Source organism: Bactrocera dorsalis, chromosome 4 (assembly GCF_023373825.1).
Source record: "Bactrocera dorsalis isolate Fly_Bdor chromosome 4, ASM2337382v1, whole genome shotgun sequence".
NCBI classification, from domain to species: Eukaryota; Metazoa; Arthropoda; class Insecta; order Diptera; family Tephritidae; genus Bactrocera; species Bactrocera dorsalis.
In genome coordinates this window covers 14,002,807-14,027,099 of record NC_064306.1, presented here as the reverse complement: position 1 = coordinate 14,027,099, position 24,293 = coordinate 14,002,807, and the positions used below count along the sequence as shown (strand labels likewise).

At 31.8% G+C, this 24,293-nt stretch overlaps 1 protein-coding gene across 14 annotated transcripts in view; it reads right to left on the bottom strand.

Annotated features, from left to right (window-relative positions):
- Window positions 1–1,225: 1,225 nt before the first annotated feature.
- Window positions 1,226–24,293, bottom strand: part of LOC105234086 (MAP kinase-activating death domain protein) — a 79,266-nt gene continuing 56,198 nt past the window's right edge. For 3 of the 14 annotated variants that reach the window (XM_049456728.1, XM_049456731.1, XM_011216330.4), the window contains 3 exons: window positions 13,414–13,486; window positions 12,359–12,405; window positions 1,232–2,994 (listed from right to left, as the gene is read on the bottom strand). In XM_049456728.1, the coding sequence (XP_049312685.1) occupies window positions 1,810–2,994; window positions 12,359–12,405; window positions 13,414–13,486 (1,305 nt within the window). In that variant the 3' untranslated portion in view covers window positions 1,232–1,809. Of the gene's footprint in view, window positions 2,995–6,469; window positions 7,903–12,358; window positions 12,406–13,413; window positions 13,487–24,293 lie in introns of those variants that run through there. The other 11 variants (XM_049456730.1, XM_049456732.1, XM_029548440.2 and 8 more) reach the window with 7 other exon arrangements.

Sequence of the window (24,293 nt, the reverse complement as noted above, 5' to 3'; positions counted from 1 at the left end):
TTAGATAAATCAGAAAGCTGCGGACTTGATCAACACAAATAGTCATTACTTTGAAAATCATGATTTTTTTATGTTCAAGTTTCTGTCAAGTAAAGTTGAAACATTTTTTACAGATGCTGTGTTTTTACTCAAAACTAGTGTTCCAAGTAGAGATACTTTTTTCAATAGCCATTTTTTGACAGATCACGCATGAATCGTTTCAGACTTTCATTGTTGTTTTCGTTCAGTATTGTTCGGCATTTCATCATGAAAGAGTTACGCCTCAACAATGTTTACAAATCGTTCAACTTTAGCTCGAAAATTCACGTTCTGTATGGAATGTGTTTCGCGTTCTTCGCTCTACTTATGGTCAACGTAATCGGCCTACTGAGCGTACTATTCGCAACACCATCATCCAACTTGAGACGCAACATTCATTTTTGTATAATATACGTATTCGATCGAATAAACCACAGACCACGAAGACCAACCCGAGGAGATTCAAGTGTTGCCATTTCATCTACAAAAAACCAACGGTTGGTATGGTTTGTGAGCCGGTGGAATCAACAGCCCATGTTTCTTCAAAAATGATGGCGGTGAGAACGTAACCGTCAATGGCGACTGTCATCGCACCATGATAGCCGACTATTTGATGTCTGAGATTGAAGCTCGTAATCTCGGCGACATTTGGTTTCAAAAAGAAGGCGCCACTTCGCACACACATCGCATCAGTAAATGGATTTATTGAGAGCACACTTCGGTGAGCAGATTATTTCACATTTTAGGCCGATCAATTGGCCACCAAGATCCTGTGATATCATACTGTTAAACTTTTTCCTGTGGGGATATGTAAAGTCTAAAGTATATGAGTCTATTCAGGTCAGGAGCAAATAATTACACATGTTTCTAGTCGAAATGCTCGAAAGAGACATCGAAAATTGGACTCAAATGATGGACCATCTGAGATGTAGCCGCGACCAATATTTGAAAGAGATAATCTTCCGTAGACCAGGTCACATATATCAATATTTTTATGACGTTTTTGGTCTCCAGAATGGAACAAACTGAATCCTTTTTAAAACTAAGATATATACAGTAATTCAACCAATTTTTGACAGCAGAATGGTGGAACTTCGCTCACATAAACTTTAAAAACTGCTTATAACATACTTTGAACCTTTAGTCAGGAGATTTGACTACTACTGAATTTGCAAAGAAGTTGAAGGTATTTCAAGAACATATGTAAATTTTTCAGTACTGTATATGTCAAGCGATATTTCCAAGAGTTTGTCAATTGCCTAGAATCTACATTTTGCTATTAGTTTTTCTTTTATTTGGAAAGGTTTATAAGATCAGGTTTCAGAATAGAATAGTTTAAAAATAATTAAAAACGATTTTTTTCAAAACCACACTATGGTACAAGCGCCTATATAGCGATATTTCTGCATCATGCTGAATCTTGTCAGACATACTTAATAATTGTGTAAAAATTTTAAAAATTTTAAAACTTTTTGAACTTAACTTAATTTGAAATTTGTCCTTCGCAAATCACGAAAGACCATTAGCCTATACAATCATTGACTTGGAACTAGTGAAATTTTTCCTGCAGGGTAGCCTCATCGATTTGTGTATGTCAATAAAAAAGCTCATCTATGTAGCGGAAAAGTTTAGCAGCCAGTGCTTGCTGGCATTAGTTACCCGTTCTGTGTCACTTTTTCAGAGCCATGGAATACAAATGGTGCGGCAGACCTCACGTGGCTGCGGCTCAACACCCGCATGACCGCCACCGCCACCACTGCTGCCGCTAAAACGAAAGAATGAGCTCCTTCGTCAGTGTTTGTTGGCGCCGCTGGCACCTGGCGATTGTTGCTGCTGCTGTTGTTGTGGTGACTGTTGTGACTGGTAAGTAGTATGCAGCGGTTGTTGTTGCTGAGACATGCCCATGTTCACACTGCCATATGAGGGTCGTTGACCGCCCATAGCGCCCACTGAACTCGTTTGGGGTGCACCTGCCGCACCCGTACACGCAACCGAGGAGGCGCGCGACAACGAGGTGCGCCGCTTGGGTATTACGAAGGGCGGCGGTGCCTGCGGTGTGTACTGTGGTGGCGTAGAACTTGCTGAAATTTGGCGCACAAAGTTACGTGCGCCCGTTAAAGCGTTGCTAGCGGCTGAGGACGTTGCCGCCGCCGCTGCGGAGGAATGTACTTGCAAGGAACCAGCGCGTGCCATGACGCCGCTGCGTGGCGGTATGGCGGGCGGTGGTCCGGCAGGTAAGCCGCGCGTTTTGCCAATTGGTGGTGAGGCGTGCAGACTCTCGGTGGAGGTTTGTGAGGGTACGCGCGGCGGCAATTGTGGTAAGGGGCCAGTTGTGCTGCCACTGCTGCTGGTGCGGCTAACTGGACTGTGGCTGGGCACATGGTGTGTTGGTGGCGTTTGTTGGTGTTGTTGTGCATATTGATGTGCATGTTGTTGTAATGGAGAAACGGGTGACACTTGTTGATAGTTCGCTTGTGGGTGATGTTGTTGTTGCATTGTGCCGCCCGTCGCGCTTGCTGTTTGCATGGGCGCAGCGGTGATTGTGGCTGGCGAGGCGTATGCGGCATGCGGCAACTTCGCCTGTGGCTGCACCGTGGCCGTTGTCACCGTCGGCTTTTGCATTGGCATCGTGTGACGTATGGTGATTGTGGCATTCTTACCAGCGCCCTGTTGTGGTGGCAGATGTGTTGTTGCCAATGATGGCGACTTATTGCTGGGTGTTGTTGTTGCCACTGCTGTTTGCTTGGCCATCGAAGCGCGTGGACTTGTGGCGCCGCTGCTGCTCGGATGCGGTTGCTGCTGCTGCTGTTGATGTTGTTGTTGTTGTAATTGCTTTTGCTGTTGTGCGTGCTGTTGTTTCTGCTGTGCGTGTATGTCCTGTATTTGAGGCGTGATAACAACGGGATTCTTCTTCTGCTCCTGCCCGGCGGCGACATAAGAGAAAACGCACAAAACCGCATAGCAAATCTGGTCAGCCTTGGAGAAGTGAGAAAATTGAAAACATTTTTAATAACGGTTTGTGGTACTTATTAAATACATGTATTTATTTTGAACAAACTAAGCTCATTTGCATTTCTGTTTGGAAATAAGAAAATTCTGTTTTTGTAGTGAAGAGAGCCGAAAAAAATGAAGTGCTTGACATTGTTTCTTATTTTAGAATTTTTTATTTCTTATTCTTTATTTTTTCTTTTATCTTAGTTTAAATTGTACAGTTTGGATTATCTTAATTATAAATGGTAATTTAAAACATAAGCTTAAAGATATTATTTACTTTTCTTCAAAAAGGACTTTTTCTTGGATATGCTCCATAACCCAAAAGATCACAATAACAGTCTCAAAGTTACTGTCTTAAGAGGGTATTCTACTCTAGAATTTTGAAAAATTCTATTTTTTTTCATATATTTACAGTTTAGACCCTTAAGAACATATCCTCCAAAGGATTTTTAAAAATTAAAACTATTTAAAGAGCTAAAGTTACTTTGGTGACGCAGTATCTAGCCCAGTAGGTAGGTAGACTCACTTTTTTAAACCCCTTTTTCTCGAAACTACTTTTTTCCACACGGTACCGGCATTATCTCAAGTTCTATACAACCGATTTACTAAATTTTGTGTGAACCTTCTTTATATAAACTTTAATCCGTTGTTTTTAATATTTTAAAAAATTCGGGAATTTCAAAAAAGACCTAAAAAATTATTTTTATTTTCAGGCAGTCGCCATTTAAAAAAAAATGTTTTTCGTGTTCCCTGAGGTAGGGACTATAACAGCATCCTTACTGATTAAGAAATTCTTCTGATTTTTTTTCAGACCAACAGGAGAGTCAGGATCAATGTCACCAGGATGCGCTATTTTTTTTTACACCTGTCTCTCCCCCCTCTAATTATTTTAATTTTTAATATTTTTTTGTAAAATTTTTTTTCTGTATTCTTAAGATATCAATAAAAACACCATAAAAAAATGGATAGTAAAAATATTTTTGGTTTTTTTAAATAAAATTCAAAAAACTGCCCAAAATTTGATTTCTAGAGTAGAATACCCCCTTAAAAACACTCAAACAGTAGAACCTGAGTGGAAACATAATTTATTAATATTTTTTTGAGGGCCTATGGCGCCAAAGAGAGATACAGAATATTATGATCTTTTGAGTATGTTATTTCCTCTCATATCTACGCCTTTATTAAGTACTTCAGTCTCTGAGTGGTTCATGTATATTATTGGCAAATCTTCCTTATATTTTCACTATATTTCGGGTTATAACTAGGCCTCGGAAGATATTGGTATATTTGGTTGTTTCTAGGTAGATCTATGGGCATACAATTCATTAGCCATGCTCTGTTGAGGAGGATTCAATAATTTTGAAATCTTAATATTATTCTCGAAATGTACATAATCTAAGGGTTTCACTGGATAGCAAATGTAGTAAGTCCTCAAAAATTATTTTGGAAGAAAAACTTTCAAAACTGACATTTTTAAAATCGTTTATAAGATTTCAGCAGTAAATTGTTGTGAAACCACTAGATGCTACTACTGTTCTCACTACTGTACTCGTCTTTCACAGCAGTTTTGTAACAACAGACTTTAGAGTAACACATCAGCGAATTTGCTGATAGTACCGTTATATTTTCTGTATGCGGTACGACAGACTACTATCTTAAAGTAAGTCACAAAAGGAACTTAAAAAAAGAAAGTCACAATATTAAAAAAATACATATAAAAACATGAAAAAGTCATCCACTGACGATTATATTACTTGAACATCGACACTACGAGTATAAGTAATGTAAAGAAAAGAAGAAGAGGAAGAGGAAGAAGAATGAAAACATAATGAAGTTTAGCTGATGTAGATGGATGGGAACTTTTAGAGAGTCAATATCATCGCTAAGTATCAAAACTGGGCTATGCGTGGGTCAGGAGACTACCAGACGAACCTAACCTAATGTAAACGTCGGTAAAGTGAACTCTTTCTGAAAAAACTAAAAAGAGGAAATAAGAACTGTAATCGGATAGAAAGGGACTACTGAGACTGAAAGATACAACATGCTGTAATCTGTATCTACCAGATATGAAATACAAACTTTAGGGGGTATTCTACTCTAGAATTTTGAAAAATTCGATTTTTTTTCATATATTTAAAGTTTAGACCCTTAAGAACATATCCTCCAGGGGAATTTTTAAAAATTAAAATTATCTTAAGAGCTACAGTTACTTTAGTGACGCAGTACCTAGCCCGGTAGGTAGGTAGACTCACTTTCTTAAACGCATTTTTCTCGAAACTACTCTTTTTCACACGGTACCGGCATTATCTCAAGTTCTATACAACCGATTTAATTGAAATTTTGTGTGAACCTTCTTAATATAATCCTTTATCCTTTATATGTATTCTTAAGATATCAATAAAAACACTATAAAAAAATGGATAGTAAAAATATATTTTTTTTTTTTTTTTTAAATAAAATTCAAAAAACTGCCCAAAATTTGAATTCTAGAGTATAATACCCCCTTAAGAGCAATATCTGTACGGACGTCGAAACATGTCAATTTAACATTAAAACAGCAGTGTTGGCGTATTCTCAAAAGTAATATCAAAATCAATATTAAAATTGAATATCATTACATCATCATAAAGTTAAATATCATAACATCGTAATATTGTATATCGAGAATATTGCTTCGTGGTTTATTTCGGTTCGGCTATAACTGCTTAAGCGGCGTCTCCGCCAAAAAATAAGAAAAATATTTAATAGCTCATCAGAAAGGCACATCAAATGCGCTACTATAGTATAATATAATAACAAAATTAGTTTTTTTGTAAAAATTTATATTTTTTATTACTTTTATATTAATTATAGAATAAAACAAAATATAATGCTCAGCGTCAAACTAGTTCTGAATTGAACTCCCTGGTATATACTTTCAAAATTTCCACAGTAGAAATGCAAATGAAACTCTCGAAAATTATATATATTTACAAACATATGTACCCATATGTACAAAGATACGTGTGCACAAACACATGTGTATGTACAAATTTATATAAGGAAACACATTTTTAGCTTTCTTGTGTTTTAGAAACAATTTTGAATAGCATTTATTTAATAATGACACAATAGTAATATAAAAGCTATACACAAGGCAAGCAGACTATTTAATTATACATAATATTTTTCACACTTTTTGATTTCCATTAATTCACTTTTCTACTTTATTTTAAATAGTTTTTAAAAATATTTTAGAGCATAAAAATTTATAAGACATTTTTTGTGATTGTTTTATATTTTTGCTTGGCATTAAAAGGCGGCAAGGCTTAATATACATGTAATATTGAAATAATTAAGATTTTGTTTTCAGTGTGTGGATTGTATAATTGTAAATAAAATAAACGCGGCACAAAATGTGGCAGCATTTTTCATTTTTACATAATTGTTTATAATAAATATATATTGATGTACGTGTTATTTCAAGAATTGACATAAAATGTAGACTGCAAATATCTTAAACTAGTTGCCTTTCAGATGTATCACAGTGCAAAAATTTTTTTAAGTTTAATTCCTACTAATTCCTGACGAAGAACGTAGTACAACAGGCTTTGCTTTTAGTATTCGCCTTGCTGCGTAGTTTCCAAATGTTTAATAGCTTCCACAGACTCGGCAGCTGGAAACCGTTTAATTGATTTCGCATGAGTAATAGTTTTTCGTTTGCTCGGGAGCTTTTGACTATTCAGGGACTTTCGTCTTTTTAGCAGCTTTCGTCTGCTCGGGGGCTTTTGCCTGATCGGGAGCTTTCGCCTGCTCGGGAGCTTTTGCCTGCTCGGTTGCTTTTGCCTGCTCGGGTGCTTTTGCCTGCTCGGGAGCTTTCGCCTGCTCGAGTGCTTTTGCCTGCTCGGGAGCTTTTGCCTGCTCGGGAGCTTTTGCCTGCTCGGCAGCTTTCTTCTGCTCAAGAGCTTTCTCCTGCATGGAAGCTTTCACTTGCTCGGGTGCTTTCGCTTGTTCATTAGCTTTCGTCTGCTCAGCAGATTTCACCAACTCGGGAGCATTCACTTGTTCAGTATCTTTCGCTGGCTGCGTTGCCTTCACTAACCCAGCAGCTTTCTGCTCTTCAATAACTTCTGATTGCTCAGTAATTTTCGCCTGCAAATTAACTTCCTTCTGCTCAGTAGCTTTCTCTTGCTCAATGGCTTTCGACTGCTCAGTTGCTTCTGTTTGCTCGTCAACTTCCATTACTTTAGCAGCTTTCGTCGATTTAATGGGTTTCTCCTGCGCAGTAGCTGTGGCTAACTTAATTTCTTTCACCTCCTCAATGGCTTCTGCCGCTTCAGTAACTTCCACCTGCTCTGTAATTTGCACGCGCTCAACTGCTTTTGTTTGTTCATCGACTTCTATCGGTTTGATAGCTATCTTATCGTTTTCTGTTAGTTGGTTAGTAGCTTCGACTGGCTCAGTATCTTTATTTAGCTCAATAGCTTTCACCTGCTCTATAACTTCCACTAGCTCAGTAACATCTACGTGCTCTGTAACTATAACCTGCACTTTCGTTTTCGCCTGCTTAGCAGCGTTCACCTGCTCAGTAACTTTCACGTGCTCAGTAGCTTTCACCTGCTCAGTAGCTTTTGTTTGCTCATTGGTTTCAACCGGCTTGGCAGCTTCAACCGTTTTTGTAGCTTCCATCTGCTCAGCGGCTGTAGTCAGCTCGACAGTTTTTACCTGCTCAACAATATCGACCAGCTCAATTACTTCCAACTGCGGATCATCTACCACTTCAATCGCCTCAGTACCTATCAGGGGCTCTTCAAATAATACTACAGCGCCGGTTTGCAATTTTTGGAGGTGCAATTCGTAAGCGATCGAGAGTATACGTGTGAAATAAATAAGTATTTGCTCAACTGGCACCTTTTATTCCATGTTGTTGTTTTTTTTATGACGACGTTCAAGGAATTTTTTGTTGTTCGTTGAAAATGTGAAGATATGTAAGTTTGTGTAGCGAAATTTAATGCAACATTTTCAAAGAGCGCAATGAGTTACATATGTTTGTAGAAGCACATGCAGAAAACACACACACACACGATTATAATAACGGTAATGTATTGATTGTGATGTGATTATGTACGAGTATAGTTAATTGGTGTTGTTGGTTGTGGTTGTGATGGTGGTGGTGGTGGTGGCAGTGGTGTGAGTATGCATATAAATATATGAAAGAAAGATACACAATAAACAATAAAAGGTGGAAAATAAAATATATTAATTTTTAATATTTTTAAATTACATATACTACATATAAACTGTTTTCGAAATATAATTTTAAAATAATTTTTTTTATACAAAAAAATAGCTATCCTGTTTTAAATAAGTAAGTAGTTAGCTTGTTAACTGGTTTGAAGACCTTTTCTGATTTCTCATTCCATTCCTTTCGTTTTATTTGTAAGCAGAAATATACTAAAACTACCTTGAAGGTTTTAAACCGTTGATTATTCATCATGAAAATAAAAGTAACAAGGGTCCTCTCGCAAGGAAGTGATTAATCAAAAATGTGAGGATACTCTAAGAGCGAAATTTTTGATTATACGAGTACATTCATTGGCTTTATGCTGTTTGCGTTTCAGGTGAAGTTGGTTGCGGTTATTGAACATACTTGCAATATATTCAGCAAGTCAATTAACTATAAAATCAGACATTAATTGCGAGAGTGTCCTATCACAGATTTCCGTTAAGGTTCTCTGAGTTTGTTAAGCCCCAATTAAAAAAAAATATCTAAAACTCGTGTGTAAGTTTTACCGTTCACCCGTTTTTTTTTTTTTACTTGGCGTTTGGAATGTACGAGGTGATAATTTTCGTTTTTTGATAAAAAAATATTCATTAACGTTGTCGGGTTCAAAATAGTACCCATTTCAATTTAATTCACTTCCAAAATATCGAAACACATTTCAAGCTCTTTTTGGGATGGCTTTAAATATCATCTATGCTTATAAAATGACAGCCTTTTCAATTTTTTTATATCTTTCGAAATGGCAAAAAGTCGCGGGATGTCATGCCAGGCGTATATGGCAGTTGGGGTGTCGTTACAGTGTTGTTTTTGAGCAAGAATTCACCAACTAATTCATTTCTATTTTTTTCAACAAAAAATAACCGCCAAGCTCATAAAAGCACGTATTACTATACTTCAGGGGTATTCTGGTCTAGAAATTTAAAAAAATCGAAATTTATTTTATATTTTCAAAGTTTAAAATAGTTAAAGTTAAGAATATGTATAAAATAGAATTTTTCAAAATTCAAATTATTTTCGGAGATATAGGCATTTTTCTGACCCGGCATCCAAACTGGTTCGGCCGGAACTAATCGAACAAAAGACATTAGGGAAACTTTAAACGCGTTTTTCTCAAAACTGACTTTTTCGGAACGATACCCACGATTTCTCAGGTTCTACTGGACTGAAATTTTTATAGAGTCTTTTTTATAGGCTTGTCTATGGTTGGAACTAGTCCCATCCCCAAATTTTTATTTTTATTATTTTTAAAAAATTCGAAATAGTCAAAAAAAGTGATCCAAAAAAAAATTTTTTTCATGCAGTCGCCATTTTGTGAAACAAATTTTTTCCCACTTTTCCGTAGTTCCGGCCATTGCGACATTATTCTAGATTAATAATCTTTTTTTTGGTTTTAGATAACTAGGAGGGTTGAAATCATGGGTATGGTCACGTGGAAATTTTTAGAGACCCTCCACTTCGTCAGCTCATAATTTTTGAAATTTTTTACTCTTTTTAGTTTTTAATTTTTTTCTGTACTCTTCTAATAAAAAAATTGATAGTAAAAATATTACTTGCCTTTTTTTACGACACTTTAAAAATTACCTGAAATTCATGCTTCTCGACCAGAATACCCCCTTCAGAGGCCTGTATGTACTATGTATCAACATAATGAAAAATATTTTAGTAATTGAACTCCCCAAACCAGCGAAATTTTAATTTTACAATTCCCATTATTTTTTGTATATATTACTGAGAACGGTATTGGAGTTTCGAATAGTCGCGACTTTATATGTACCTAGTACTCTTCGTGAGCCCATTTAAAATCGTTCTGTTTATCTTTTCTTTTGAACCCGGTATTTGAGATTATTTTTTTTTTAATCCGTTACTTCTAGTTAAACTTGTTTTTAAAGTTTTCAAACCGGTATTTGGTTATAAATTTTAAAATAATTTTTTTTTTTTTAGATTTTCTGGTTTACAAAATAATAATTACATAGATTATAAAAATTTAATTGAAATGCTAATTCAATTATTTAGTCTATTATTGGCAACCCCGGTTAATGGTTAAGCACTGTTAACTAAAGCTCAAAACCTGCTAAAAATTTGACAGTTGTCTACCACTCAGAAAGTCACAACTATCAAAACACCAATACTTCAAATATTTGGCGTGGAACCTACAGTCTGTCAAGTAAGAGCGTGGTCGTGTTAATTTATAAAAAAAAATATTTTATGAATCTGTCACATTTACCTTGTTCACATTACAAACAATCATGCAATTTGGCCAATAATGTTCAGTGACCACCGGCGTAAATAATTGCCTGGCATCTCCGAGGTATGCTTTCTACTACTTAATTTGACGGCGTATTCTAGGGGCAAGGATCTTCAGATCCGACGAATTTCGTAAGACAACTGCTTCAAAGTGTATGTGCGTCTTTCACGGAGTTTCTGTTTAATATATGTATGCCCACACATTTTCAAAAGGGTTTGCATCGGGCGAAATGAAACGATGCCAGATTGAGTTTTCCACTGAGTACAGTGCTTACTGCGGTGTTTACGATCGTTGTCCTCCTGCAGAATCCAATTTTCATTTTTTCTGATGAACCATCGTTTGGCAGATAGCAGTAAGGCCTTTTTGTAGATTTTTATCATTTTCTCGGCATTTATATTGTCAGTAAAGCGGTACAGAGTGCCGAATCCCTGCTTTGACAAGCAGCCCCAAAGATGCACCTTTATTCCATATTTTACGGTCCGCTGAACAAGCGGAAGTTGACCAGGCTCGCGTGAGGACAGAACGTGCCCATATAAAACATTCATCAGTAAATCTCTATCAATATTCTCATGCTCCCAAGCGAGTCGCTTTGTCACAAGTTTTTCAGTCAACAGAGGCTTCTTCATTGTGTTGCGCCATTTCAGATCATGAGTATGAAGAAGGGTTCGGATAGTTTCGTAGAATATATCTAAACCTTTGTCATTAATTTTGCTTGTCTTTGCCGCAGTGTTAAAGCAGGATTCCGCAAAAAGAGATTCTTTTCCCATTCTTTTTCATCTTTTGTTGTTTACTTTTCCTATCGAACCACGTTCTGGTAAATCATCGACATTTTTAGCCACTTTATATCGCTGTATCCACTTCTGTACAAATGTCTTCGACTTTCTGCAAAGGAACACAGCTTCATAGCGCGACGCGTACTTAGCACTAATGGCATTTAACGTGATTCTCTTTCAAAAGATCAACGACAATGAACCTTTGTTGACAATGCATCAACGCTCTTACTTGACGGACTGACAATGCAACGCACAAGACCTTTGCGTAAGAAAGAGATGAACGTTCGCACGTACACAAGAGTTTCAGTTGGCATTGTCAATTTGATTTTAAGAAACTCATAGAAAATTTAACAGTAATCTTTGGTGGTGCTATTAGGTAGCTAACAGGTTATTTGGCCGATAGATGGCTTGGAGGGATACTAATAATATTTGACATATTGTATTTAGAGTTTGGAGGATGGGATTTTTCAGAAAAGTCATTGCTGACTGAAATCTTTGCGAGACCATCGCTACTAGCAACAAACCCCTTACACTCTAGTAGCGCTATTAGGTAGCTAACCGATGTTTGATGATATTAGACAGCATGGTATTTAGAGTATAGATGGAATGCTTCAGAAAAGTCATTGCTGGCATGACGAAACCTTTCCGAGTGAATCGCTACTAAGTATATACAAAACTATTATAATCTTTAGCCATATGTTGTGATTGTATAAAAAACGGGTGGAAAAAGTGGTTTGATAATTATTTGAGTTAACGAAGTAATTTCAACACCAATTTTTTATACAGGTATAGGAATATAGTATATTACAAGTTATTTTATCTGAGATTGATGATTACATTTACCCTACATATTGCTATTACATTTATACATACTATAAAATACATTAGTATATGTATGGTGTACAAAAATAACTGCGAGAAATGGTATGACAAATGTTGAAAAAATTTATGAATTTACAGAGTTTTTATATTATACAAGTCAAGTCCATAAATATCCTTAACTTAGAGGCTTTAAGTATTGTACAAACTGATGACAGAAACTAACTTTATAAATTTCATACTTACCAAAGTTGATTTATACTTTCGTTGAATAAGATGCCGTGTTTTAGGATCTGCAATGAAGAGTTAATATTTTCGTTTTAGTCTCTACGGAATAACGGCATATTTTAAATATATTGTATATATTTGTTTCACGTAAATTGATTCCAAATAAAATACAATAATATCTATAGCGTGGAAATGTGTTTAAAAAACCTGTATTTCATTATACATAGCTCGAAGCTACGTCCGGCGTGCTAGCAGCAATTACACAAGCTTTTTTAAAGCCGTCTTGAAAAAGTTGACGGACGCATATATAACTGACTCAGTTAGTCTATAAATGACTTCCTAATTACCCAAGGGCCGATGGATTACCGGCAGAGCTATTCAAGTACGGCGACGAAGAACTGATAAGTTACAAGCTTCAAATTCTTTGCAAGATATGGTCGGTTTACCATCATCACAATCTGCGCCAATAACCGTGGGATAAGCCTCCTTAAAATTGCTTATTAGGTCTTATTTAGAAGAGATTGGACCTTGTCAGTGTTACTTTAGCCGTGGAAAATTTACCATCGACCAGAATGTGGCAAATCTTGGAAAAGACCCGTAAAAGGAAAGTCAACACACACCACCTCTTCGTCGATTTTAAAGCCGACTACTACAGCACGGAAAGAACTCTATGCCACTGTGTCTGAACTTGGTTTCGCGCAAAGCTAATACGGCTGTGTAAACTGACGTTGAGCAACACCAAAACCTCCATCAGGACCGGGAGTCCTGTCATATAACAGTACTGTTTAAAACTACTAAAAGCGAGACATTTAATTGTATCTCCGGGATGGTATGAGAAGGTTTAATGGTAGCCAGTGTGATAATTGGACAAAGAGCGTGGTACCGCCCACTGTTTGATGAAATCACATATTTCGGGAACCGAAATACTGATTTTGATTAAAATTCTTCTAATTTTTCTTTACTTTTTTTTCTTCTTTCTAATTTTCAAAATCAACCACATTGAAACTATTAAAAATTTTCCCCGTTTTCAATTTAAATTGAATACTCGTATAATGTATAAAAAATATACTTACTGTACTCTTCCAGCACGAAAATGCCGCCCATCTGCGTGAAGCACTTTCGTATGTGATCCAGCCGCACGAAAAACTGCAATAACGGTAACAATATGTTTAAAACATTTTAAATTGTTTTCAATATGCAAACAAAAATAATAATACTAAATCAATTTATTAGCATTTTATTGCATTATTAATTATTCACTGTTGAAACAATTTGTTATGTGTGTGTGTAATTTTGTGGATTATTTTCGTTTGAGAACAGGACATGCAGTTTTTAGCTATTTATTAGAGTTGTTGCTACCAAAAAACAAAAACAAAATTTATTTCTTAAAATAAAAACAAAACAAAAATTTACTTTTTTTGCTAGCGAGCTATGCGCACAGAAGCTTTACAAAAATATAACTAAGCTTGGCATACCAATTCACTTATAAGCGTTTCAACGCGCTGCTAATGCATTTACAAAAGCTTAAGCTAAGTACAGACTTAAGTAGCGACGCTGCGACTATTAAACTAAAATACGGTACATAGATATACATAAAAAGCCATGGCATAGACGGATAGCTAAATCAAAAGCAAAGCAAATGCTAAATAAAAAGCGCAAATGAAAGAAAGCTTAAAGAAATGAAAAAAACAGATCAACAGGCCAATATTAACAACTCGAGAATTTTGTAAAATAATATTTTAGGGCACAAAATTATGTACTTGTAGGCGAACACGCACTAACGTAGCCATTTGCCGGCAGCTTGCGGTATTTTCGCAGCCAGTAGGCGCGCTTGTACTAATACCGTGCATGAGCAAAGCGTTTTGTTAATATATATGTACGAGTATGTATGTCTTTTAGCGTAGTGATATTTAAAAATCAAATTGATAGGGAAGAAAAAAAAGTTGGCAAAAACATTAAAAAATTTACACAAAAAAGGTCGTAAATAAACAAAATTTAGAAACAAAAATATTAAAAAAAAATATTAAAAAAAAAATATTAAAAAAAAATAATTTAGAAAAATAATAATTTAGAAAAATGAAAAAAGATCTAAAAACGCTAAAAACGTAGAAAATTTATAAAAAAAAAATTAAGAAAAATTCTATGATTATTTCATACTCCAAATGCGTGTTATCATTTTAATTATATAGAAAATAAACAAAACGCAAGCTAGGGTTTAAAATTCCAAAAAAAAAAACTGTATATGATTATTTGTTGGATTTCATTGTTTTCCTTTTTTAGCATAGTACAGGTATAATTCAATTCTAATTAGCACTTGTGAGATGGTCTAAAATCAAAAATATACCAAGAAATTGTCTTAAGCTATTGGGTAAGCTATAACTGTATGCTTTGGTGGCGACTAAGGCTAACAACAGAAATTAAACTCAAATATAACAACAAACAGCTTAAGTCTTATAGTCATTTATGATACTAATAATAGTGAGCTGTGTTGTTGTTGTGATTTATTTACTTATGTATTGAAACTGCTACCAGGTGACAAAAATAAGCAGCCAGCGTAGCATACTAGGGGGCGTTGGAAGTGATTGAACGGTGAGTCTAGAACGCAGTGAGTGTGTAAATTGTTTTAGTTATGTAGTATGCATACACTAAGCGACAATTGAAAGCTGGTTTAAGACAAGTATGTAATAATTAATTTGTTGCGAGAATTATTTTTTACACTCGAGTCTTGAATTTAAATTAAATTAAAGACTTTCATAAAGGTATATATTTAAGTAATTTCGCGGTATTTTTTAGACTTGAAGCTCAAATTTAAAAACATTCATAAAATAATATTTTTAAGGTTTTCGCGGTATTTGTTTAATTATTTTATTAACGTTAAAGCTGTTTAAATAAATAAGTTTTCTTTATATTAACTTTGAATTTGCTAAAATAAGTTTGCTTGTGTTTCCATGTTGTTTTTCATCGAAGATGCCGTATTAAGTTGTAAGTAAATTTTTGTTCATCAAAATATGAAAATTTTCCTTTGCTATATTATATATATATTTTTAATTTTTTATTGCAACATCTTGAAAATTATTATTTTTTTTAAATATAAATAACAATAAACGATTATCAAACTCTTTTTTTTTTTTGTAACCTTTTCCGTTCTGTTTTTGTATCCCTTAGAATTTATCCATGTACGACAAATATTACAAATAAGTTTAACTTATAACAAATGTTTAACGATATCACAACATCAAACGCTTTTCATAAAAATTACATCCAACTTGTAGTAACAAATATCTTAATATATGCTTAATTGCCTGCTAAGTTTCAACTTGCCACTTTGTCTAGTTTCAATTGTCGCCTAATGTTTGTATACACACATTTAATTCCATCACGTTGTGAACGTAATGTTTGTGTTAGTTAGGAAGCGGATGCTATTGTTGAAGCTCAAGTGGTACAATTTCAGTAATACCATAGTTATAAACGTGATAGTAATTCAAAGAATGCTATAGAAAATAATATTACTATTAATGTAGTTTACGATTTTTTCGGCTTATGTACTTATACATTTTTTTTAACTTCTTAACTTGTAACTAATTAACTCGGCATGCGACAATAAGTCTGTTTCTAATGTGTTGGCCAATAATAACTTGTACAAATCATATATTCAACAATGCGTATTCGAAAATTTAACTATTTTGTAATAAACTAGGTGGTAATTTGAAAAAAAAAACATAATATGCTAATTATATAAGTGAAAATAGTAAACAGCTTTAGAATAGTAGAGTAGTTAGCATAATTTTTAGCGTGATAGAAGGTTCGTTTTCAGTAATGCAAAATATGTATATATGTATTGTTTTAATAAATTTTCTATTTTTTTTTATATTTTCGTAAACGTACTTTTACTAATAACTTTTTAAACGTCTGAAATAATGTAACTTTTTAATTTCAACTACAAGCTACTTGGTTAAAAACTTTCTAAACAAACTAAATACACAAGCATACAACTGAAAAATCATAACATACATTTTTATTTATTTTTTTTTGTTTTGGTAACTTTAATATTTTTGAAACTGCTTTGCGAAAATTCATACTCCAATAATAATTATTCACTACTAACGAATTTTAACTTTGTTTTAGTTTTGTAATGTTTTAATGTATTTTACAGCACATATTTGCAAGAAATTAGAAATTAAATGTATATTAGGAGGCTTAATGTGTACGGCTTTAGTGTAAAAATTCTATTGAAATTATAAATAATAGAAACACAATTGCGCACATTTTTGTAAATAATAATATTTTCAGGTTAATTTCTAACAGAAGCTTCACTACCCATTTTATATTTTATTTCGTGTGTTAAATTATTATTTTTTGTTTATTATTTATTGCTACAATTTCTATTTAAACACGATTACGAGCAATTGAATTGCAATTATTAAATTTTAATATTTGCCTTTCAAAAGTCATACGCCATGTTTACTTCCAATCAGCTGTTCACTCCAATGACATTTTAAAGCTTATTATAGTTTGCAACTTGACTAAGTTCATTTACAGTCGTGGTTTAAACATACTAACTGCCACTGGGTCGCTAAGTAATTGTGGTATTTGTTTCAGAACTGCTTTTTATTTAAAAATAAAAATTCAAAATAACGTATCGTTTCGCTGCTGTTGAAAATGTCTATGATAAGTATTAAAGATACCACGCGTGGTTGCTTGGCAAGTGCTTTTATTCGTTCAAAAAGTATTCTGAATATTAAATGATTCTTCTTTTTTATTGGTGTAAGCATCGCTATAAGCGCGCATAGCCGATCTTAAATGATTACTATTTAGATAATTTCTAAATTACATTTAATAGGCACATATCCCATGCATAGGGTTGTGCGCTGGGTTTGGGACCCGCCACGTAAAAAAACTCCCCAATGAAAACTATAGGCACATATCCTGAAAATAAAATCCCTACAATTGAGTCAGTTCATTAAACTATTTGCTAGTATTATGCTTCCATAGAGAAGAAAATGTTCCTATATATAAGAAAAATAGCACTATGTGTCAATATTCTTAGGAATATCAATTGTTACAAAATTATCTATTGAATAACAGTAATGTTTCAATACTGCCCCTTCAAAGCAGCTCTTATTGACTTTGAAGTTTGATAATGAATAGAATGTCAGTTCTTATCGCCAAGCAGCGAATCGAACAAACTACACTAGATGCTGAAACAAACGAGCAGTGCTTGTAGTGCAACCTTGCGTTAGCATGCCTTCTGTCGGATGTTATGATTCTTTCTTAGGGAGGAATTCTTTTTTTCGCGTTAAAACACGAAGGAGAATCGAAGACAGCTATTATATAAATGGCTTATTGTTACATAGGCTGCTATATATATTTCTGGACTAGGCAACACTAAGTGTTGCCAGGTGCAATCTGACATTTCCATTGGAAAGTTTGTCATTTTTTAGCATAATATCACTCAGAACATTTTGTCATTTAATCGTGAATTGTTTTATTTACAGGGAATTAAAAAATTCATCTCGGCCAAAAAATAGAATTAACTCGTGAACATTTTCGTGCGATCATTTTTCACAACTTTCAACGTGGATTATCACGACAAGAGTGCATCGGTTAACTAAGATATTTGTATGGCTATGAATCACCATCCTATAGCACTGTGAAAAACTGTTACAACGAATTCAGTCGCGGCCGACGCTCGCTCAAAAACGAATTCCGTGAAGGTCGTCCAAAAACAGCCGTTGTGCCAGAAAACATCGATGCCGTACGTGAACTGATAATGCAAGACCGTCATGTAACATACCTTCAGATAGAGGCATGTCTATGCATTTCTCCCACCAGCATACATTCGATGTTGCATGAACACCTGGCCGTAAAAAAGGTTTGTTCTCGTTGGATCCCGCACAATTTGACAATCGCTCAAAAAAAGGCTCGTGTGGATTGGTGTAAAGAAATGCTGAAAAAATACGATCGCGGTGCTTCAAAAGACGTTTATAAGATTGTCACAGGTGACGAATCATGGATCTATGCGTATGAGCCCGAAACAAAACAGCAATCGACCGTGTGGGTCTTCCAAGACGAGCCAAATCCAACGAAAAAAAAAAAAACATTTTCATTATTAGGCCAGAAATATATATAGCAGCCGTGGTATCAATTTGCCCCGAACACATTTCATCTTAAAAGCCTATTCAAAAACATATTAACCTATTTTTCTGCCGAATGTCTTTAACAGTTACGTATGTGATTACCAGTTGCATATGTTTTGCACATCGTTCTTTGAAATGTATTCTTGCTGAAAAAATAATTTTGACACTGAAATTAAACGCGAACTGAAATGAATAGCTTTACAATTTTATAATGCATTTTAACTGATTCACTTGCGACCATTTAAAATGAAATTTAGTAAAATATAAACTAATTCTCTGTCGTAAAATTAACAATATAAGAAGTACATTTACAGATTATAATTCAAATGTTTTAGTACATTTATCTACAGAGTCAAGTCAAGAACCGCCACTGCAAACCAGCTTAGTTGTGTTGCGAACCATAATTACAATAGCGGAAAGCAAAATAATAAACAAAGAAGTTAATGAAACGAACAAAAATTATTATCAATAAATTGACAAATAATTCGACAGAAATGTTGTGGTCTGAGCCGCAAAGTAGCGTGATCTAAATTGCAATCAAGCACGGTGAAAATAACTCATTAATGTGGCAAGTGGTATCTTTAATTTGAAACAAAATGTAGGAGGCAGAAGTAGAAATTTCATAATAGTCTAAATTTTTTTTTTTTTTTTTAATTAAAAAGTAGATAGTGGAGAACAGTTTCAGAATAGTTTAGCTAGTTAATAGTAATTTAAATTGTAGTGTATTTCATTTTTTAATACACTTTTAGTTTAGCGATTTATAGAGTTGAATTGAAACTTTTTTCGGCGCACTTAGCATAAAATAAAGAGTGTCCCAACATTAACATAATTTAGTAAAGTGCTGACCACATTAAAACATAAAAAAAAAACAGCTGGGCTTAGTAAAAATATTTCAAAAATATTGAAGGCTTGGCGGCCGCAGTTCGAAAATTTCATACTAAATATAGTCGAAGCAGTGTTTTAATTGCGCAAACTGTGAGGATTAATTGAAATAGCGACAAATTTTAATATTGCATTAATTTTGGGAGCACCTTTTATTATCACTTTGATTTTTAGGCAATGTTGTTGTTGTATTTTCACTAATAAAAGGTTATGTAAACAGTGACAGCCGAGCTTTAAGGGATTTAAATGCCTTAGATTTTTTTAATATTTTCTGATAATTTGAAGTAAATTTTGCTAAATAATTTTCGAGTTATTTTATAATTAGCGAGAGGTCCTCGGGCGCTCTAAAACGTACCATAACTATAAAACTTCAAATGCGTTTAACTCAAACTTTATTTTTTGAGCTGGTGACTATTGTATACAGTTTTTTAGACACTGTATGAACTGTATGAAGAACTAGTGCCTGATCGAAGCTTGGTTCTATACCAATTCTTTATGAACAATTAACTGATGGGGTTTTTCCGAAAATATGGAAATAAATTTTCTGAGGCCAACTTTTTGTTAATTAAAAAAAACGTTTCAAAACTACTTTTTATTAATCTAAATTTATATAATTGTTTTTATACAAATCTACAAGCATTAGTCATTGTCACCTCAAGCACTTGCACTTGCGGTTGAAACTGGATCAACACAAACAGCTATTACTTTTAAAATTATTATTTTCTTTCAAATTGCTGCCAAGTCAAGCCGAAAACTTCATTTAACGATGTACTATTTTTAATTTTATAAAATAAAATAATTAACTGTCAAAACAAATTACTCAAAATTGTAATTCCTTCATGTCTCGGACTACAGTTAACGCCTTAACATACCAGACTGGCGGATTTTTGTTTTTGGTGAGGGAGGTGTTTTTCTTTCCAACATATTTTTAATTTTTTCATTATACGCAGATCTTTCCGCATTTGCATTAAAATCATTAGTTTTGGCGGACATACTATAAAATAGCTTTACTTTGGTACTATGGAGAAGTAGGCGGAAAAATTGTTTTGAATAAGGAAGGCTTTCAGGTTATATGTATCCCATTTATGTAACTATATACAAGCTGCGCCCGGCGTGTGTTTCATTATAGTATGCTTAACAATTAAATCATGTTGTATTTTCATAATAATGTCGAGAAAATTTTGCAGAAATTTAAAAATTAAATTAAAATTTTTATATCTTTTTTTTTGTAGAAATTTAAAAACTAAAAATTAAATTAAATTTTTTTTATCTTTTTTTTGTAAATTGCTATGGCGCATAAAATACACAATTAGAAGTGAAACTTAAAAAATAGTGCAGTTGCGAAACTTTTAGCTACTTACTAATTTTAAATCAATACTCATAATAATAATAACATAACTTTTTGTCTATTTGGCATATATTTTTTTAGTATTTGCAGCATTTTGGTGTTTAAAGTTTTCGCATTACACGAAGAATTACGAATGTGTTTAGAACAAATAAAGTTTTACGAAATAAACAGCTTAACTTAACGCTTTTAATTTAACTATTACTAATTAGCGCTGAACTAGTAGTTCCGTCGCCACGCTAAAATGTTAACTAAGTAACTATTTATATTAGAACAACAACTTAAAAATGCGTACATTACTAATTTTTGAAAATTGTTGTGAAGTACATATATTTAGCAAGCGTGTGGTCAGTGAGTGAGCGTGTTTCGAAGACAGTTAGGCTTCAACAACTTATGTACGAGTAGTCTATTTTTGGTGACACTAAGTTTTAGGCTTTTACCAAATGAAAAATTTAACTAAACAAATTCAAACAAATGGCTTATATGGTATTTAAATAGTTATATACGAGTAAATAAAGGCTACTTTTTCATTCGAAACGAAACTAAAAATTGTATTTTTGTACGAGTTATGTAGCTTGGTTTTTGTTTAGTAGTCTTTTTTTAATTATTTTAAATTAACTGCAGTTATACTTTTTTTATTTTTTTTTTCGTATTCTAGAGAAATAAAATAATAACATTTTCAGTACCTCGAAATCCTTTTAGAATTGCAAGATTTGTTTGTTTGTTTTAGTTTTGAGCATTGAATGTTTCAGATAATTCACCAATCGAATGAATTCGAATACGAATACGTAGTAACGAGTTATCCAAAAAGAAGAGCGGCAGCGATCCGCAAGATATCAAAAAAAAAAATGAACAATGGTTATAAACAATAAAGAATTTAAGTAAACAATTAGTTTGCTTAGAGTTTCTTTTACTAATTTTCTATAAGTTTTTTTTTTTAACTAATTTACTAACTGTTTTTCGAAATTTAAAAATATGGTTAGTGCTTGTTTGAAAAACAATAATAAACAAACAGTAGCGTAAAGTAAAAAAATAATAATTTTTGAAAAAGCATGTTAAGTAAATAATAGTAACAAGTAAACCAAACTATGGAAAAAATATACGAATGCGCAGATGGACATAATAATTAGTGAAATTTTAACCTAAGGCACCTAATTAATTGCCTTAGTAAAAAACACAGCATAAATGAATGCAAATTATATGAAAAAACTGTTGAAAAAATTCGAAAAGAAGCTGACGAAAAATATCGCATGTACACAAGGACCATCTCAAAAGTTACCAATTTGGAGAAAATTCACAATTGTAGTGATTTCTTTTTATGTTAAATATTGCAACAAACATACATATGCATACATATGTACCGTTATTTGAGCCATAAGCAATTTTGGCTGCGAGCATTTAATGCAAAATATAAAACACCGATGATGCATAAGGCTGAAATCGAAAATAAGGGTTATCATATTTCTTTAAGAAAATAAATTTTAACGAGTATTGAAATGTAATGGTTTAAAAAAAATTATTTGACTTGAAAAAAAAAAAATTATTTGGATTGAAAAAAAATTTGTTTTTATTTTTTTTATTCAAATTATTTACATGAGGATGCAGGGACTTAAATGAGTACTTAAAAAAGTTACAACTAAGCGACAAAGAAAAACTAGCTCAAGTGCATATTTGTAAATTTTGACTGATTTTATTTTTAATTTTTCACAACAGCAGTTTTTCATAAATGATTTTAGTTTAGATATTTAAAATGGATGTTTTTGTTTTAAAAAATTTAATTTTTTTTTAAATTTATTTTTTTTTTAATTAAATTTTTTTTAATTAAATTTAATTTTTTATTTATTGATTGATTTTATATTTCTTTTTTTTTTTTTTTAGAATTTTTAAAAATTTTTTGATTGATTTTATATTTATTTTTACTTAACATTATTTTTTTATAAAAGATTTTAATTTTTTTAGATATGTTCTTTCATCAAAAAGTATGATTTTCTTTTAAAAATTCAGTTTTACTTTTAAAAAATTAAATTTAATCTTTATTTAATTTTTTTATTTTTAAAATATTAAAAAAGTTATTTGTAAATTTTGACTGATTTTATTTTTAATTTTCTTAACAGTAGTTTTTTTTATAAATGATTTTAATTTAAATAGTTAAAAAGTTTTATAAATAATTTTAGTTTAGATAAAAAGTATGTTTTTGTTTTAAAAAATTTTATTTTATTTTAATTTAATTTTTTTAATTTTTAAAAATTTATTATTTATTTGAATTTTATTTTTTTTTTAGAATTTATTTAATGTATTGATTGATTTTTATATTTATTTTTACTTAGTATTTTTTTTAAAAAGATTTGAATTTTTTTAGATATTTTCTTTCATCAAAAGGTATAATATTCTTTTAAAAATTCAGTTTTACTCGTAAAAAAATTAAAATTTAAATTTTTTTCTTTTTAATATTTTATTAACTGATTTTATTTATTTTTTCTTAACAATAGTTTTTCATAAATGATTTTAATTTTTTTTGATATTTTATTTAGTTAAAAAGTACCCATGTTTTGCTTTTAAAAAATTTAATATTTTTAATTTAAATTTTTTAATTTTTAAAAATTGATTAATTGATTTTATATTTATTTTTACTAAACATTATTTTTTTTATAAAATATTTTAATGTTTTTTAGATATTTTCTTTCATCAAAAAGTATGATTTTCTTTTAAAAATACAGTTTTACTCTAAAAAAATTAAAATTTACAGTTTTTTATTTTTAGAATTTTATTAACTGATTTTATTTATTTTTTCTTATTGTTAAGAGTTTTTTATAAATGATTTTAATTTTTTTTTATATTTTATTTAGTTAAAAAGTATATTATTCTTTAAAAAAATTTTTTTTTTTGAATTTTTAAAAATTTATTGATTGATTTTATATTTATTTTTACTTAAAATTATTTTTTTATATACAAGATTTTAATTTTTTAGATATTTTCTTTCATCAAAAAGTATTTTTAAATTTTTCTTTTTAAAAATTTTTAAATTTTTAATTTTTTAATTTTTTTTATAAAAATTTTAATTTTTAGATACTTTTTTAGTTAAAATGTTTTTTATAAAAATTTAATTTTTTAGATATTTTATTTTAAAAGTATTTTTCTTTTAAAAATTCAGTTATACTCTTAAAAAAATTAAATTTAAAATTTTTTTATTTTTAAAATTTTATTGACCAATTTTTTATTTATTTTAATTTAATAGTATTTTTATCATAAAAGTTTTTTTTTGAAACTTCAGTTTTTCTTTTTAAAATTTAAAAATTTTTAAAACCTTTTTCCATTTTCTTATGAAAAATTTTAGTTTGTAAAAACTTTGCTTTAACGAAAATTAAGAAAAACTTTAATTTTTAGACACTTCATTTTAAAAAAAGAATGCTGTCTCATTTTCTATAAGTTCCAGTCGCAGACAAAGTTAACCGTAAATATTTTTTAGAGCGAAAATTGCGAATTTTCTAAACTGCTCTGCTTTTAATTACACTGAAGTGCTTCCAAATAATTTACAACTTTGCACTTTTTAGTAAAGTCATTTGATTTTTCTTAAAACGGCTTGAGTAAC